At 35.0% G+C, this 16,134-nt stretch overlaps 1 protein-coding gene across 1 annotated transcript; it reads right to left on the reverse strand.

Moving 5' to 3' along the window:
* Positions 1–291: 291 nt before the first annotated feature.
* Positions 292–2,703, reverse strand: LOC107892793 (heparanase-like protein 2). The gene is made up of 9 exons (XM_016817844.1): positions 2,497–2,703; positions 2,379–2,415; positions 1,988–2,168; positions 1,743–1,897; positions 1,423–1,656; positions 1,133–1,322; positions 922–1,047; positions 727–826; positions 292–639 (listed from the first exon to the last, which is right to left on the reverse strand). The coding sequence occupies exons 1-9, from the start codon at positions 2,701–2,703 to the stop codon at positions 292–294; spliced, it is 1,578 nt and encodes a 525-aa protein (XP_016673333.1).
* Between the last annotated feature and the right edge of the window lie 13,431 nt (positions 2,704–16,134).

Genomic DNA, 16,134 nt, shown 5'->3' on the forward strand with positions numbered 1-16,134 from the left:
TCTGCTGATAAATGTCATCCCAGAGGAAAACACATCGGAAACATGCCGAGTCTAATATAAAAGCGAAAGTGAGTGATTTATTCCCGGTGGATTTTTTTTGTCCATGCAAAATATAGTAAGAAATGAATTGAGATAAAGGCAGAAAAATTGAAGGAAACTAAAATCTAAACATTCATACATAACTAAGAACAATAGTAACAACTGAAAAAATAAGTTAGAAACTCTTATCACATTCTAAAAGTTCAAGCAGAGTTTAAAGGTATTACATTTTGGATAAAGAAATGATGTAATTTAAGCACAAGCAGGGGCTTGAAAGTCTCTGATGGTTACATAGACTATGGAATGAGCTACAATATGGATGGGTGTGGAAGCATTGACAAGCTTTGGCTCTACCGCCGGAATGTCAAATGTTTCTGTTGGAACCATTGGAACGTCATTCAGCAACACGATTTGACCTCGTATATTTCTAGCTAGCGCAGCCAAATGATACTCTTCTCTATCCTTGGAACCTCTAAATTCAAAATTAGGCTTCACAACATCCGTGGATCTCAAATTACGACCCTGGTGTTCGTAATTTGAAAGGGTGACATTGAACGAGCTATCTTTCGACAAGTTAATAAAAATGATAGAAATCCCAGGCTACAAGAGAGAAAATGATGCTGATAACATTTAATAACAATAAATAATTTGAAAAACGAAAAGTTCGCTCTATCAAAGTTGGCTTACCTTTTTCTTCGCACAATGAGCATATACACGCAAATTTGGGTTAGACTCTTGAGTTACGGCAAGTACAGTACTTCCCATAAGTCGGTGCCATAGAAGTGCACTAGAAACAAAACAAATTAATAAGATGAATTATGTTGGTTGCTATAGGGAAAAAAACAAGGATAAGGCTCACACTATCTGTGTGAAGATACGGACCCGTAGTAATCTGGATTGGGAATAGATGTTGTAGTATTAAGTAAAGCATAATTTCCACCGATGAGAGTTTGCCTGCAGAAGACCTTCTGATTGTAGGTTGAAGCCATTCCCAATTGATCAAGATACCTATTAAGGGAGAAAAGTTCAACCGCGTGTTTTATTATACACAGAGAAAAGGAAGAGGTAGAAGAAAATGAGAGAAAAATATTACCAAAATCCATCAGCAAAGGTTGGGGACAAATCTTTAGCACCGCCGTGAAGAGCTTCGCCAGATTCAGAAACCCAAGCTCTCGACTGCGGTTTAAACTTGTTGACAATATTCAAAACACCTTTATAGGTTTGGGAAACTTGATTTAAGTAAGATGGATCTTGAATCTTGGCAATCACGTTTGGATCATCACCTGCATATGCATCCATCGAATTAAGAAACTGACCCTACTAGTAATAAGTAAGCCTCTAAAAGCTCTTCGATAAACACTGAATTAAGACATATTTGGATACCCGGTCCAAGATTATAGATATGGTGTGTAACTCCATCAACAACATCATGTCCTGAAACTTCTAGGAAGGAATTAAACCATTTCTCATCATAATAGCCACTAGGACCTAGAACCTTTGGTTGAGTTTTTGGATCTGGGTGTAATTCTTTCACTAGATTCTTAAGTACCACTATGTCTTTTCCATATTGTTCAGCCTCAACGCTTGCACCCATCCCAGCTCCGGAGAGTTGATTTCCTGAAATAATAAATGGATTAAAATACAATTCGAAAAATAATGAAAAATAATCTCATGCAGAGCTTCGGGAAAACAAATTTAGTTACCAAATTCATAAGAATCAACTTTGTATCCCTTGGAAATAGTATACTTCATGAAATCCCCTGCATTTTGCGATTGCCAATTGCCAACCCAAAGACCCTTTTCGATTTCTGACCGATTTCTTTTGAGAAGATCATTCAACCCGAATGTAACCTTTACTCTTCAAAATGTCATATCAATAAAGTCAATGTCTTTACTAAGAAAAAAAGGGAATGTTTAATTCTTTTTCAGAATAAATAGAAATACCAACCCAGTTTGATTGAAAAAATTATTGAGTTCGTCCCATCTTTCCATGGGAAGGCAGCCCTGAGAGAATCCAAATAAACTATCTTCATTTTTCATGAAATTGGGGCAATTCTTAACTCCTCCTACTCCGTACACCACTTTATCTTGCAACGACCCACCAATTTTGATTCTTAAAGGATTGAATGCTGAAAGTAGCATTAAAAATTAGTCTGAAATTGTTCTTACCAGCTTTGAACCAAGTTTAGTCCAACTCGTTCACGCAACCACTCTTATGAGGTGGCTTTTAACAGTATTCGAACCGCAATATTTGCAATCTTTTTTTTTATTCATAGGGTATGGACTACCATGGATGAATTAATGATAGAGGCATGTAATATTATATACGTAGAACTCACCTTTTATTGCATTTATTAGACCCTTCTTTTTCAAATCCTACGAAAAACATAAAGTACAAGAAAAGTCAAAATTTATGTAAAAGACATTGTTCATACACACAAAATAAAATATTCATACCAAATTTAAAATTCCAGCCTTTCCCCAAGGACATTGATTGTAGTTGCATTTTTCAGTAGGCCACCAATCCAATGTAGCGCATACAAAGTTATCATCTGTTTCAGCAATTGGTATTGCTCCCTGAATCACAACGTTCACATTTTGCGTCGACGAAAGCGATATCTGGGAAACAAGGATTGCTAGGCTGAATATGCATTTCAAATCCATATTCACGAAAGAGCAGGAAGAATTGAGGGTAATGCAATTGTAATCATGCATGTGTTTATATATATGCGTGTATTAAAAGTTTGTTACAATTAGATATGAATTTAAAATTTGTTAGGAAATTTAATCGTGGCAAAGCCATCATCATCATTTTGTTTAAAAGTTACAGTTTTGCAGCTACAACTTATTCCTTTTCAACTACGGTCGAGATAATGGTTCCAACTCGTTAGTTGGCATGAAAATTTCGTTTTAAAACCACTTTTGGGCCGTCTACCATTTCAATTCCAAATTAAAGGCTTGTATTGTTTCTTTAGCTTTTATGTCTTGTTGTCCATATTGTTAATTGAATAGGAATGTGGGTTTTGTTACAAGGAAAATTGTAATTTTAATAATATTTTAACAAGTAAATATTGCATGCTAAGGAAGTCTGCGGAGATTATATTATTGCAATAATTAAACCTATCATTAAACTTGAAATGTTAGAAATTCAGTGTCCATAGTAGTAGCTTTCTAGAAAAAGTTTCCCACATTTGTTTCTTCGAAAATTTTCCGGAGAGTACCTATCCACTTTCGCTCCAAATTCCTAAATCTCTTTCATGGATTTTCATAAACTCTATCGTATCTTAAAATATTTGTGTACATAAAAGAACTTTCGGAGTTATTTTAATTTACTCGATAATTGAAAGTAATATATATTTTAAATCGTATAGAAAGTTTTTTTTTGTCTTTCTTTGTTTTATAGAAAATATAGACCACAGGGCTTTTATAAGACAAGGAATTGTTGGTTTTGAGAATTTTACCCCGGGCCTTTAGAAAGCACATCTTAACGACGATGACATGAACTACCTAGACTAAGCAAGACTTGCTTTTGTTTTCAGTGTAATGAAATGCATAAAAAAATCAAACCATTATAACCTAAAATCCAAACCCTATAGGGATTGTTTATTTTGTTTTTCTGAATTTTTATGCCCTTTTTTATATTAAAAATTCGAAACCAATCAAGGAAGAACAAATTCCGCCCAAGTGCCCATATTTCACCTTGTATACGATAAAAGCCAATTAGGTAAGCCACCTACCTAGTGGATTTGGCACTTGGCTCAGTTGGCCAAGTAGTACAAAATTCTTTATTTAAAATTTGCAAAGTATATTTTCCATCGAAATTCGGGGTTACTGACATTGCAAAATTACTAAAAACTGTTAATTAAGTATGTTTGAATGTTTATAAACTTTATTATTTGATATAAGGATGTTTGAATTATTTATGTTTTTTAATTGATGAAATTCCACCAGCTGATGATTATATTGTGTAGATGCATTTTTTTCACATTTGCGTCTATCTTGTTTTTCTCTGAACCACTGAATTTTTTTACAAACGAGAGGAGTTAACCCCCTATTCAATTATACCTCTTTCCACACATTTGAATAATATATGGACTAGATTACCCTATTTTAATTTGAAAGGGACTGAATTGCTCGCGTCCTAACATTTTATTAACGTAAATAGTCAATTTTGTCACTAATTATCCTTTGTTCCACACTCTCTTATAGTACATGGACTAAATTGGTCTTGACTCTGTTGTACAAGGACCTCCTGTGTTATTTTTCCCTACTAACTAAAAGAACTAAATAGGAAGTACCATAAAAAGAAAACAAGAATAAAAGAACAAAACAAGTCGTGGGAAAGTTATGAACGAATTGGCTACTCAAATTAATTAGGCATCCAAGGCGCGAGTGGAAAGAGTACTCAAACCCCACAAAATCAGAATGACGAGGTTGACGTAGAATAATTTCAATCTTCAATGAGGAGAGGCTTATACCTGTTCCACAATGGCCCGAGACAAAAGAGGGCGTTCGTTATCCTTGATAAGGTTTCTTTTCGCCACACATTGAAAACAAATACTATTTTATTCCGATAGCGTTCATTTAATTCTTAATTTTTGGTATGTTGTAATATTTGGAAAAAAATATTTCTAACGTAAAGAAATGAGTTTCGATTAATTATTGTAATACCCAATTTGTACCCGGCCCGTACCAGGTAACAAATAAATGAAAACAGTCCGATTACAAATGGCCTACAAGGCCCAAACCAAAACAAAGAAGTGGCCCAAATTACAAAGGCCCGAAATAGAGGGGAAACCCTAGGGTTTCTAAGCTTCGGCCGCCGCAACTCCAAATCTCCCACGAAGGCCGAATCTCCATGGATCTTCACCTGCGCATCAAGGGAAAACAAAAATGGAAAGCGAATCAAAGATTTGTAAATAAAAAAAAGAAACGGATTTGTTTCTTCTTTAGATTTATTCCATTCGGCTATAAAGTAGCCATTGTAACACTGTAACAAGGATCCGAATTCGAAATCAATAAAAACAACCATTTCCACAATCGAAAACAGCAAATACCAAGAGCAATACGATCGATTCAAAGGTTGATATTTACCGTTTTTAATATTTTTTATTAAATTTTATACGAAAAAAAGACAAATAAAAAGGAAAGAGGTAACCTTTTGAAGGTGCCTAGATCGCCCTGAAACGGCCGAGGGAGCCACCCCCGAGGATCGGTGGCTGGAAACGGAAAGGTTTCGTGATTTTTTGATAATGTAATTGTTATTCTTTTTATTTTATGATTTTCATGTGTAATTATTATTATTTTATATATATATGTATATTTATTTTCATGTACGTATTTATACCCTTTTTTTAAAAACTAATACTTTTCGCATATTTATATATATACTTGTTTTATATATTTAATTAATTTCGATATTATTTTAATTATTTCAAACCTATGTATTTTTATGTGTACATATATACATTTTTTTTGTTTATTTCAATAATTTGTTTATCAATTTATGTTTGCATTTTTTTTTATTATCTTGCCCATTTATTTGATATTTGCATGTCATTATCATATTTATTTATTTATTATTCATATTATTTCTATGAAATTGTTGTATTTATTATTGATATTTGTTTAAGGGGCATCCATTCACACATTCAACATAACATTACACTATCTTTTTACTCAATTTTAAAATAAAACTTTTCAAAATAAGGATAATACTTGTATTTAGGATTTTTCAAGAAAATTGAGCCCTAACGTATTGGGTTCCGATTTTTTTCGTAAAATCTAACAATCGAGGATTGCTCTTTAAATCAAACAAAATAAAACTTATCATCGGGAATTCAATATGTTGTGTCCTAACGTTTTGGATGTACACGTTGATTTCTCGAGATAAAGATTTTTAAAGAAATAAAGGAAATATTGAATGTTTGGGATTTTAAGAAATTGTGGCCTAATGTTTTGGGTTGCGATTTCTTCATAAATTTTAAACAATTAGATATTTTCTTAAATTTTTTACACGAATTTTTGACTAACTCATTGTGAAGAGAATAAAATGTTGTGCCCTAACACATTGGGTGTGATATTTTTCTTTTCGAAATGAGAAGGTCTTAATAAATAATTTAATTTAATTAAGGATCGTGCTTTTTTACTCTCGACTTCAAGACATTAATTAATCAATTTGGTACCAATATTTGGGCGTTACGAGGGTGCTAATCCTTCCTTGTACGTAATTGACTCCCGAATCCGTTTTTCTGAAACTCGTAGACCAAAGCTATTTTTTAGGTGATCCAATCACACCTTAATAAAAGATTGGTGGCGACTCCCAATTTTTGTTTTTTTAAAGTCGACAACTAATTTTAATTTTTTTCCAAAAATAAAAAAATGGTTTCGACAGCTTGGCGACTCTGCTGGGGACATTTTTTTTTTTAAAAAAAAAGAGAGTCGAGCCACAAAGTTGATTAAATTTTGTCTTATGGTCGAGAAAATATTTAAAAAAAAAGGGAAAATGATTTACCCTTTCGCATTCATTATTATTATTGCCTAATTGGTTATATTTTGCATAATACATCACATGACTTGAATGATCTACCCTTTTAAGTGGGAGTGAGAAACTATTCCTTCGTGAGGTTTTCACATCCGTATAGGATAGTGGATCACTTTCGGAATACATCGGTACGTATGCCTTCATGAGATTTTCATCTTCGTATAGTATATGTAAGTCAGAAGTCCATCAAAGGGAGTGCGATAGCAGATTTCTTGGCTAGCAGAGCTTTAGAGGATTATGAACCTCTGGACTTTGATTTCCCAAATGAAGACTTGATGTGTGTGGCGAACGTGGAAGAGGATCCCTAGGAAAATCATTCTATGAGGTTGAACTTTGATGGAGCCTCGAATGCATTAAGCAATGAGATTGGGGCAATCTTGGTATCTCTAAAAGGAGATTATTATCCTTTCACCAGTAAATTGGACTTCGATTGCACTAATAATATGGCCGAGTATGAAGCTTGCATCATGGGGATTCGAGCAACCATAGAACGGAAGATTAAGATACTAGAAGTGTATGGAGACTCAGCATTGGTAATAAACAAATTAAAAGTGGAATGGGAAAGGAGAGATCCCAAGTTGATCCGTTATCGGAGATTGGTTTTGGAATTGATTGAAGAATTCGACAACATTACCTTCTGTTATCTCCCACTGGAGGAAAATCAGATGGCTGATGCTCTTCGTACTTTAGCTACCATGATTAAAGTGAATCAGTTAGAGGACATGAAGCCCATTCAAATTAGTATTTATGAGATCCCGGTCCACTGTTACAGCATTGAAGAAGTGGTGAATGATAATCGTCCCTGGTACCAACATATATTGCTATATGTGAAGAATCGCGAATATCCTGATCTGGCAACGGAAAATGATAAGAGGACATTGAGGAGACTAGCTATTGACTATGTCTTAGATGGAGAGATCCTATACAAAAGGGGAAAGGATCGAGTACTGTTGAGGTGCGTTGACGCTATAGAGGCTAAGGAAATTTTCGAAGTCCATGAGGGTGTTTGTGGTACGCACGCTAATGGATTTACCATGGCTAGACAGGATATGAGATTCGGATATTACTGGTCCACTATGGAAATAGATTGCATCAATCATGCCAAGAAATGCCATAAATGCCAAATTTATGGGGATAAAATGCACGCGCCTCCTTCTCCTCTTCATGTTATGACTTCTCCGTGGCCTTTCTCCATGTGGGGTATGGACGTCATTGGACCAATATCACTAAAGGCTTCTAATGGAAATCGTTTCATTTTTGTGGTTATTGACTATTTCACTAAGTGGGTAGAAGCAGCCTCATATGCTAATGTCACGAAGTCAGCAGTTAGTAAGTTTTTGAAGAAGGAGATCATATGTCGATATGGAATGCCTGAAAGAATCATATCGACAATGCGCTGAATCTGAATAACAGCACAATAGCGGAAGTCTGTGATTAGTTCAACATTAGACACCATAATTCATCACCGTATCGCCCAAAAATGAATGGTGCAGTGGAGGCGACAAACAAAAATATCAAGAAAATTGTGGCAAAATTGGCTGAAACTTACAAAGATTGGCATGATAAGTTACCATTCGCTCTTCTTGCTTACTGAACATCTGCCAGGACTTCTACTACGCAACACCTTTTTCTTTGGTTTATGGAATGAAGGCAGTTTTGCCCATTGAAGTTGAAATTCCTTCTCTCCGGGTATTGGTTGAGCTAAACTTGGATGAGTCTGAATGGATCCAACCTCGGTATGATCAGTTAAATCTGATAGAAGGAAAAAGACTAAAAGCTATTTGTCACGGTCAAATATACCAGAAACGAATGATGAGAGAATATAATAAAAAGGTCCGTCCTAGAGAATTTCATGAAGGGGATCTGGTGCTGAAGAACATCCTGCCTTTACAAAAATATTTCAGAGGGAAATGGATACCAAACTGAGAAGGACCTTATGTTGTGAAAAAGGCTTTTTCCGGAGGTTCTTTGATTTTGAGTGAAATGGATGGCATAAATATTTCGAATCCTGTAAATTCAGATTCGGTCAAGAAATATTTCACTTAAAGGAAGGGAAGAATCCAAGTGAAAACCCGCAAAGGGCGCTCTGATTTCCTAAAAAAACAGAGAGAGGCCAAGGTGAAAACCTGAAAGGGCGCCTTGAGACCAAAGAGGGTTTGAGTTGAAAACCCAAAAAGGGCGGCTCAAACACTGTTAGATTCGGGCATATGGTGATCCTGCTACACTTAATTCTACAACAAAAGGATATACGACGTCTTGGGGCATTGAAAAAGTACTGTAGATCCCCTAAACACATGCTAAATTCAGAATGGTTCTTGGTTTGGACGGAGAGATTCAAGCGGCGATATCCAAAGCACCTAGTCTTCATATTATTTGTACCAAGTTTGTTGGTTCTTGTAAATACTTCATTCTTTACTGTTCTTGAATACTTTTTCTTTTCAAGACACTTACTATCAATAAATTCCTTTTTATTATTCGAGTTATGACCTGAATTAATTCATCTCTTACTCAGTGTTTTTGATCTTTGCACAAGCATGTCGCATTAGAATAATGATTGATGGACTAATAAATTTTCACAAAAGAAGTTTTGTATATTACTCTGGGAGTTTTTAAATAATTTAGTAACTTGAAATAGGACTATTGTTTAGAACGCCCCAAGTTCAAAAGTTAAAGAGCCTAAGAAGGAAAAAGTCTAAATTAAGACTGTTTTTCGGATTTGGTTGTCTAAATATCGAATGAGACAGTAAGAAGTCTTGATGGGGTAGGAAGAAGTCCCCTATGGAAAGAAAGCTCCTCATTTGAGCATGAGCATTTGGTAGGACACCCTGAGGGTGGTGTAAACAAATTTGATTATCTGTATCCTTGAATTACGATAGGAGAGGATTGAGAAGAGTTAAATTTTCCTACTCTTAAGTCACGGTGGAAAGAATATGGTACAAATTCTGCGTCCTAGAAGGTTGAGCTTTGAAGTGCACAATGGGGGGAAATTTGATTAAGTGTTTCTTCGGAGATATCAGCCAAGCAAAAGGCGTTAGCGACAAAACCTTAATAAACTCTAAGATAGCTATCTTAATCCTATCTCCCTGAAGTTGCAGTGGAATAGACTAAGATAGCAAATATTGTTCTTTCGAAAAGTTACAGGGTATAAGTCCTATCTCCTTAAAGTTGCAGTGGAGTGGATCGAAGCACCAAAGCTTATACCTCTGAAGACGCAGAAGGTCAGAATGAGGCTTAAGAAGAAGAGTACCAAGGTCCAGCACAATCAGGCAAAATTGGGCATTTTTTAAAGTCTTTGCTCCGTTCTCGTTTCACGACAACGAGTAAAGAGGGGCAGCTGTAATACTCAATTTGTACTCGGCCCGTACCAGGTAAACAAATAAATGAAAACAGTCCGATTACAAACGGGCTACAAGGCCCAAACCAAAACAAAGTAGTGGCCCAAATTACAATGGCCCAAAACAGAGGGAAAACCCTAGTGTTTCTAAGCTTCGGCCGCCGCAACTCCAAATCTCCCACGAAGGCCGAATCTCCATGGATCTTCACCTGCGCATCAAAGGAAAACAAAAATGGAAAGCGAATCAAAGATTTGTAAATCAAATAAAGAAACAGATTTTTTTTTCTTCTTTAGATTTATTCCATTCGGCTATAAAATAGCCATTGCTACACTGTAACAAGGATCTGAATTTGAAATCAATAAAAACAACTATTTCCACAATAAAAAACAACAAATACCAAGAGCAATACGATCGATTCAAAGGTTGATATTTATCGTTTTTTATATATTTTTTATTTAATTTTATACGAATAAAAAGACAAATAAAAAGGAAAGAGGTAACCTTTTGAAGGTGCCTAGATCGCCGTGAAACGGCCGAGGGAGCCACCCCCAAGGATCGGTGGCCGAAAATCGAAAGTTTTCGTGATTTTTCGAGGCTTTTTGCTGATATTTTTGAAGGATTTGAACCCAAATTTGGGTATAAGGGGGTTTGAAAGGCCGAAAGGGGATTTTCCCCTTTTCCAGCCACCGCATACGACGGTGCCGTCACCGGAGATCGACGACCGGCACGGTGGCCGTCGACCGGCCGATGACTGAACCAGAGGTCGGTGCCCGGACCCAGGATCCGCGTGCTTTTCATGCGGAGGGGCAAATTGCGCTTTTGGCCCCTCCGCCTTTTAATATATTTCCAATTAGGTTTTTTTGTTTTTTCAATTCGTCGTTTAATTTATTTTAAATTTCAATTTAACCCTTTTGAACGGCGCTGTTTTAGAGGAGAAGGGAAGATTGCCCTTCCAGCCCCTCTATGTAATTCGCGCATTCAATTTAGTCCTCCAGACTTTATTTATTTGCGGATTTACCCTAGTTTTTTACTTGCAATCCAATTTAGTCTTTTTTGTTATATATTTTTCTTAAAATCAATTAATTTTGATAATGTAATTGTTATTTTTTTTATTTTATGATTTTCATGTGTAATTATTATTATATATATGTATATTTATTTTTATGTACGTATTTATACCCCTTTTTTAAAAACTAATACTTTTCGCATGTTTATATATATACTTGTTTTATTTATTTAATTAATTTTGATAATATTTTAATTATTTCAAACCTATGTATTTTTATGTGTACATGTATACATTTTTTTTGTTTATTTCAATCATTTGTTTATCAATTTATGTTTGCATATTTTTTTATTATTATCTTGCCCATTTATTTGATATTTGCATGTCATTATCTTATTTATTTATTTATTTATTTATTCATATTATGTCTATGAAATTGTTGTATTTATTATTGATATTTGTTTAAGGGGCATCTATTCACACATTCAACATAACATTACACTATCTTTTTACTCAATTTTAAAATAAAACTTTTCAAAATAAGGATAATACTCGTATTTAGGATTTTTCAAGAAAATTGAGCCATAACGTATTGGGTTCTGATTTTTTTTGTAAAATCTAACAATCGATGATTGCTCTTTAAATCAAACAAAATAAAACTTATCATCGGGAATTCAATATGTTGTGTCCTAATGTATTGGATGTGACATGTTGATTTCTCGAGATAAAGATTTTTAAAGAAATAAAGGAAATATTGAATGTTTGGGATTTTAAGAAATTGTGGCCTAATGTATTGGGCTGCGATTTCTTCATAAATTTTAAACAATTAGATATTTTCTGAAATTTTATTACACGAATTTCTGACTAACTCATTGTGAAGAGAATAAAATGTTGTGCCCTAACGCATTGGGTGTGATATTTTTCTTTTCAAAATGAGAAGGTCTTAATAAATAATTTAATTTAATTAAGGATCGCGTTTTTTTACTTTCGACTTCAAGACATTAATTAATCAATTTGGTACCAATTTTTGGGCGTTACGAGGGTGCTAATCCTTCCTTGTACGTAACTGACTCCCGAATCTGTTTTTCTGAAACTCGTAGACCAAAGCTATTTTTTAGGTGATCCAATCACACCTTAATAAAAGATTGGTGGCGACTCCCAATTTTTGTTTTTTTAAAGTCGACAACTAATTTTAATTTTTTTCCAAAAATAAAAAATAGTTTCGACAGCTTGGCGACTCCGCTGGGGACATTTTAAAAAAAAATAAGAGCGTCGAGCCACAAAGTTGATTAAATTTTGTCTTATGGTCGAGAAAATATTTTTTAAAAAAAAGGAAAATGATTTACCCTTTCGCATTCATTATTATTATTGCCTAATTGGTTATATTTTGCATAATACATCACATGACTTGAATGATCTACCCTTTTAAGTGGGAGTGAGAAACTATTCCTTCGTGAGGTTTTCACATTCGTATAGGATAGTGGATCGCTTTCGGAATACATCGATACGTATGCCTTCGTGAGATTTTCATCTTCGTATAGTCATAGGGAAAATGTATTCCCCTGAACCGAACTTGATTTATATGAGCCTATAATGGGTGAAGATTGAGGAATCTGCTGGTTCGGGTATCTTTGCCCTAGAAGCCGAGCTTCATATAGTGAACTTTAAGAATCCATCCTAAGTAGAACTATACTAAACCCTAGTAGATATCCAATTAGGTATTTTATTATTTCTTGATTATATTTTATGTGATACTGACTTTTTGTGTTTTATTTTGATTGCATGACATGACATTTCATTTCATCATAAAATGCATCAGTCCATATTCAGTTGCTAGATAGAAAGCTTATCATGGAAAGAGGGTTTCTTGATAAAGTGGAGGACAATGCGGCTGTCTGAACTTGGTTTGAAACAAAGCAGCAAGAAAAGAGTGATAGTTTGGTTGATGGGTACGTGTCGGAATTATGGGACTTTATGCGCATCAGTGTAACTCAAAACAATTTGCAGGAATTGAAAGAGATATGGGATCAGTGGAATGACGAGGTTAGACAGCTATTCTATGATAATTATGGAGATCTGCCTTATTTACTTGACGTAAAGGTAGACAAGCATTTGTTTCGAGCCCTCGCCTAGTTTTGGAATCTTGATTACAGCTGCTTTACATTTGGGAAGGTTGTTTTGGTGCCTACGATAGAAGAATATGTGGCTTTACTCCGATGTTCAAAGTTTCAAGTAGACAGGGTCTACTCGAGAGCGGTAAATGTGCCAGCCTTTTCAAAGAAGCTGATGAGTATAACAGGGATGAGTGAGCAGTGGGTCGTTGCACGGATTAAGCAAAAGGGGGATAGTAAGTGCGTTCTTTGGAGAAGCTTGAAAGATGCAATCCTCACACACCCAGACGTAAGAATGAGGTTAGATGTCTTTGCTTTAAGTATATACGATTTGGTTGTCTTCCCTAATGCCTTGGGGCATGTGGATGAAGCAGTCACTGATTTATTCGATCGGTTTGATAAGAAGGTTACACCGATTCCAGCAATTTTGGTAGAAACTTTCAGGTCATTGAGTGTATGCCGAAAGACGGGTGAAGGTAGATTTATTGGATGTGCACAGCTTCTGATGCGGAATCCCAGATCTAGACACAGGAGAAACACAAATTAGAAATAAAAACGAGAATAAATAAAATTAGTTAAATAATAATAATAAAATAATGATAGATTTGCCCTATGGAACCCTTGGTTAACTTGTAACCAAAAACGCCAATGATTGAGCGGCTCCCTACGAAACCCCTAGAAGAAGAACCTCTAGAAACACCGATGAACGGGAAAGAAATTTGAATAATTGTAACTCCAAAATACCCTCGAAAGTAACAAACTCCAAACTAAATAGCAAGAGAAGAATCACTCTACTCTCAAAAATTTGCCTCACACAAATTTGGAAGAAAACAAATACTCTTTTTTTTATCCCCCCAATGTGTAGAAAACAAGCCTATTTATAGGAAAATTACAAGAGTAATTGAATCCTAATAAAAACTCTTTAAAAAGTAATTGAATCCTAATAAAACTCTTTAATATTATCTAAGAAAATAAATAAATAATAACCTAACCAATAAAATTACTTAACTCATAAATGATGTGTCCCAACCAATGAGAATTAAGTAAATAATAATAAGATACATAAAAGATTAATCCACCAATTTATGGGCTTTACTATTCCGAGATTGGTCCAGTGAATTGCATTCCCGTATTTTTCAATGTCACGAACATGATGAATTAAATTTGTAGCAACAAAGTCTTGGACAAAAGCATTCATCTTTGATTTTAATTGTCGTGCCTTGCTTCGAGTGATTGGACCACTAGGAAAAACAACCCCTTAAGTGTCACCTCCTTGGCTCATATCATTCTCCCCCTCTTCAAGAAGATTCGTCCTCAAATCTGAACCTACATCAAATTCAAAAGGAGAAAGATCAGAAACATTGAAAGTAGCACTAACACTATACTCACCAGGAAGATCAATGCGATAAGCATTGTCATTTATTTTCTCAAGTACTTGGAATGGTCCATCTCCTCGTGCATCAAGTTTATTCTTTCTCTTAGAAGGAAATCGTTCTTTCCTCATATGCACCCATACCCAATCTCCAGGTTCAAACAAGACTTGCTTTCGCCCTTTATTAGCTCGATATGCATTGGACTCATTCTTTTTCTCAATGGCTTTACGAGCCTTCTCATGGATCTCTATCACTAAATCAGTTTTCCTTTCACCATCTAAATTAGCAATCTCATTCAAAGGTAAAGGAAGCAAATATAAAACAGTAAGTGGATTAAAGCCATATACAATCTCAAAAGGAGTAAAACCAGTGGAAGAATGAACAAAACGATTATAAGCAAACTCAACATAGGGTATCCATTCTTCCCAAGATTTAACATTCTTACCTATCATGGATCTAAGCAAAGATCCCAAAACTCAATTTACCACCTCGGTTTGACCATCAGTTTGAGGGTGGCATGTAGTAGAGTAAAGTAGTTTAGTACCTAACTTACCCCATAACACCTTCCAAAAGTGACTAACAATTCTCACATTGAACACTTTGGTAAGCATAGTCTATTATTTCAAAAAAGATAGCCATCATGCTTATAAAATTTGTGAAATGCACCATGTTCACATTCGTCATAAATGCTTGCAAAATCAGAATCAGTGGCATATAAATCTTTGAGATACTCAAAACCTAATAACTTAGTATTCAAAGTACTAAGTAAAGTGTACCTCCTTGATAGAGCATCAGCCACAATATTATCTTTACCTTTCTTATACCTTATAACATAAGGGAAAGATTCAATGAATTCAACCCACCTCGCATGTCGCTTGTTCAACTTACCTTGTCCCTTTAAATGCTTAAGTGATTCATGGTCAGTGTGAATCACAAACTCCTTTGGTAAAAGGTAATGTTGCCAAACTTCTAATGCCCTTACCAAGGCATACAACTCTTTATCATAGGTCGAATAGTTAAAATGTGCTCCACCAAGCTTCTCACTAAAGTAGGCTAGTGGTTTACTATCTTGCATGAGGATGTCACCTATACCTACACCAAAAGCATCACATTCAATCTCAAAGGTCTTTTCAAAATTAGGTAAAACAAGAATAGGAGCATTACACAATTTATCTTTAAGTTCATTAAATGCTAATTCTTGCTTATCTGTCCAATGAAAAGATACATTCTTTTTAATAAGTGCAGTCAAAGGCGAAATAATTGTGGAAAAGTTATGAACAAACCTACAGTAGAAACCGGCTAACCCAAGGAAAGACCTTACCTCAGTAACAGTTTTAGGGATAGGCCATTCTTTAATTGCCTTTACCTTCCCCTCATCCACACGGATTCCTGTAGAACTTATCACAAAACCCAAAAAAACAAGCTTATCCATACAAAAGGTGCATTTTCCAAGATTAGCAAAGAGTCGTTCATGCCTTAACACATCCAATACTAATTTAACATGCCCAACATGATCATTCAAATTTTTGCTATAAATCAGTATGTCATCAAAATACACAACGACAAATTTTCCTAAAAAAGGTCTAAGTATGTGGTTCATTAATCTCATGAATGTGCTAGGAGCATTAGTTAAGCCAAATGGCATGACTAACCACTCATACAGGCCATACTTAGTCTTAAAAGCAGTTTTCCATTCATCACATTGTTTCATTCTTATTTAATGGTA

Source organism: Gossypium hirsutum, chromosome D09 (genome assembly GCF_007990345.1).
Source record: "Gossypium hirsutum isolate 1008001.06 chromosome D09, Gossypium_hirsutum_v2.1, whole genome shotgun sequence".
Lineage (NCBI taxonomy): Eukaryota > Viridiplantae > Streptophyta > Magnoliopsida > Malvales > Malvaceae > Gossypium > Gossypium hirsutum.

Excerpts from the sequence above, each read along its gene's own strand:
- LOC107892793 (XM_016817844.1), bottom strand. The coding sequence starts at position 2,703 with ATGGATTTGAAATGCATATTCAGCCTAGCAATCCTTGTTTCCCAGATA. Across the intron at positions 1,898-1,987 it reads AATTTTTTCAATCAAACTGG|AGTAAAGGTTACATTCGGGT; the intron begins GTTGGTATTTCT and ends GACATTTTGAAG. Across the intron at positions 1,048-1,132 it reads ACCTTTGCTGATGGATTTTG|GTATCTTGATCAATTGGGAA; the intron begins GTAATATTTTTC and ends CTCCCTTAATAG.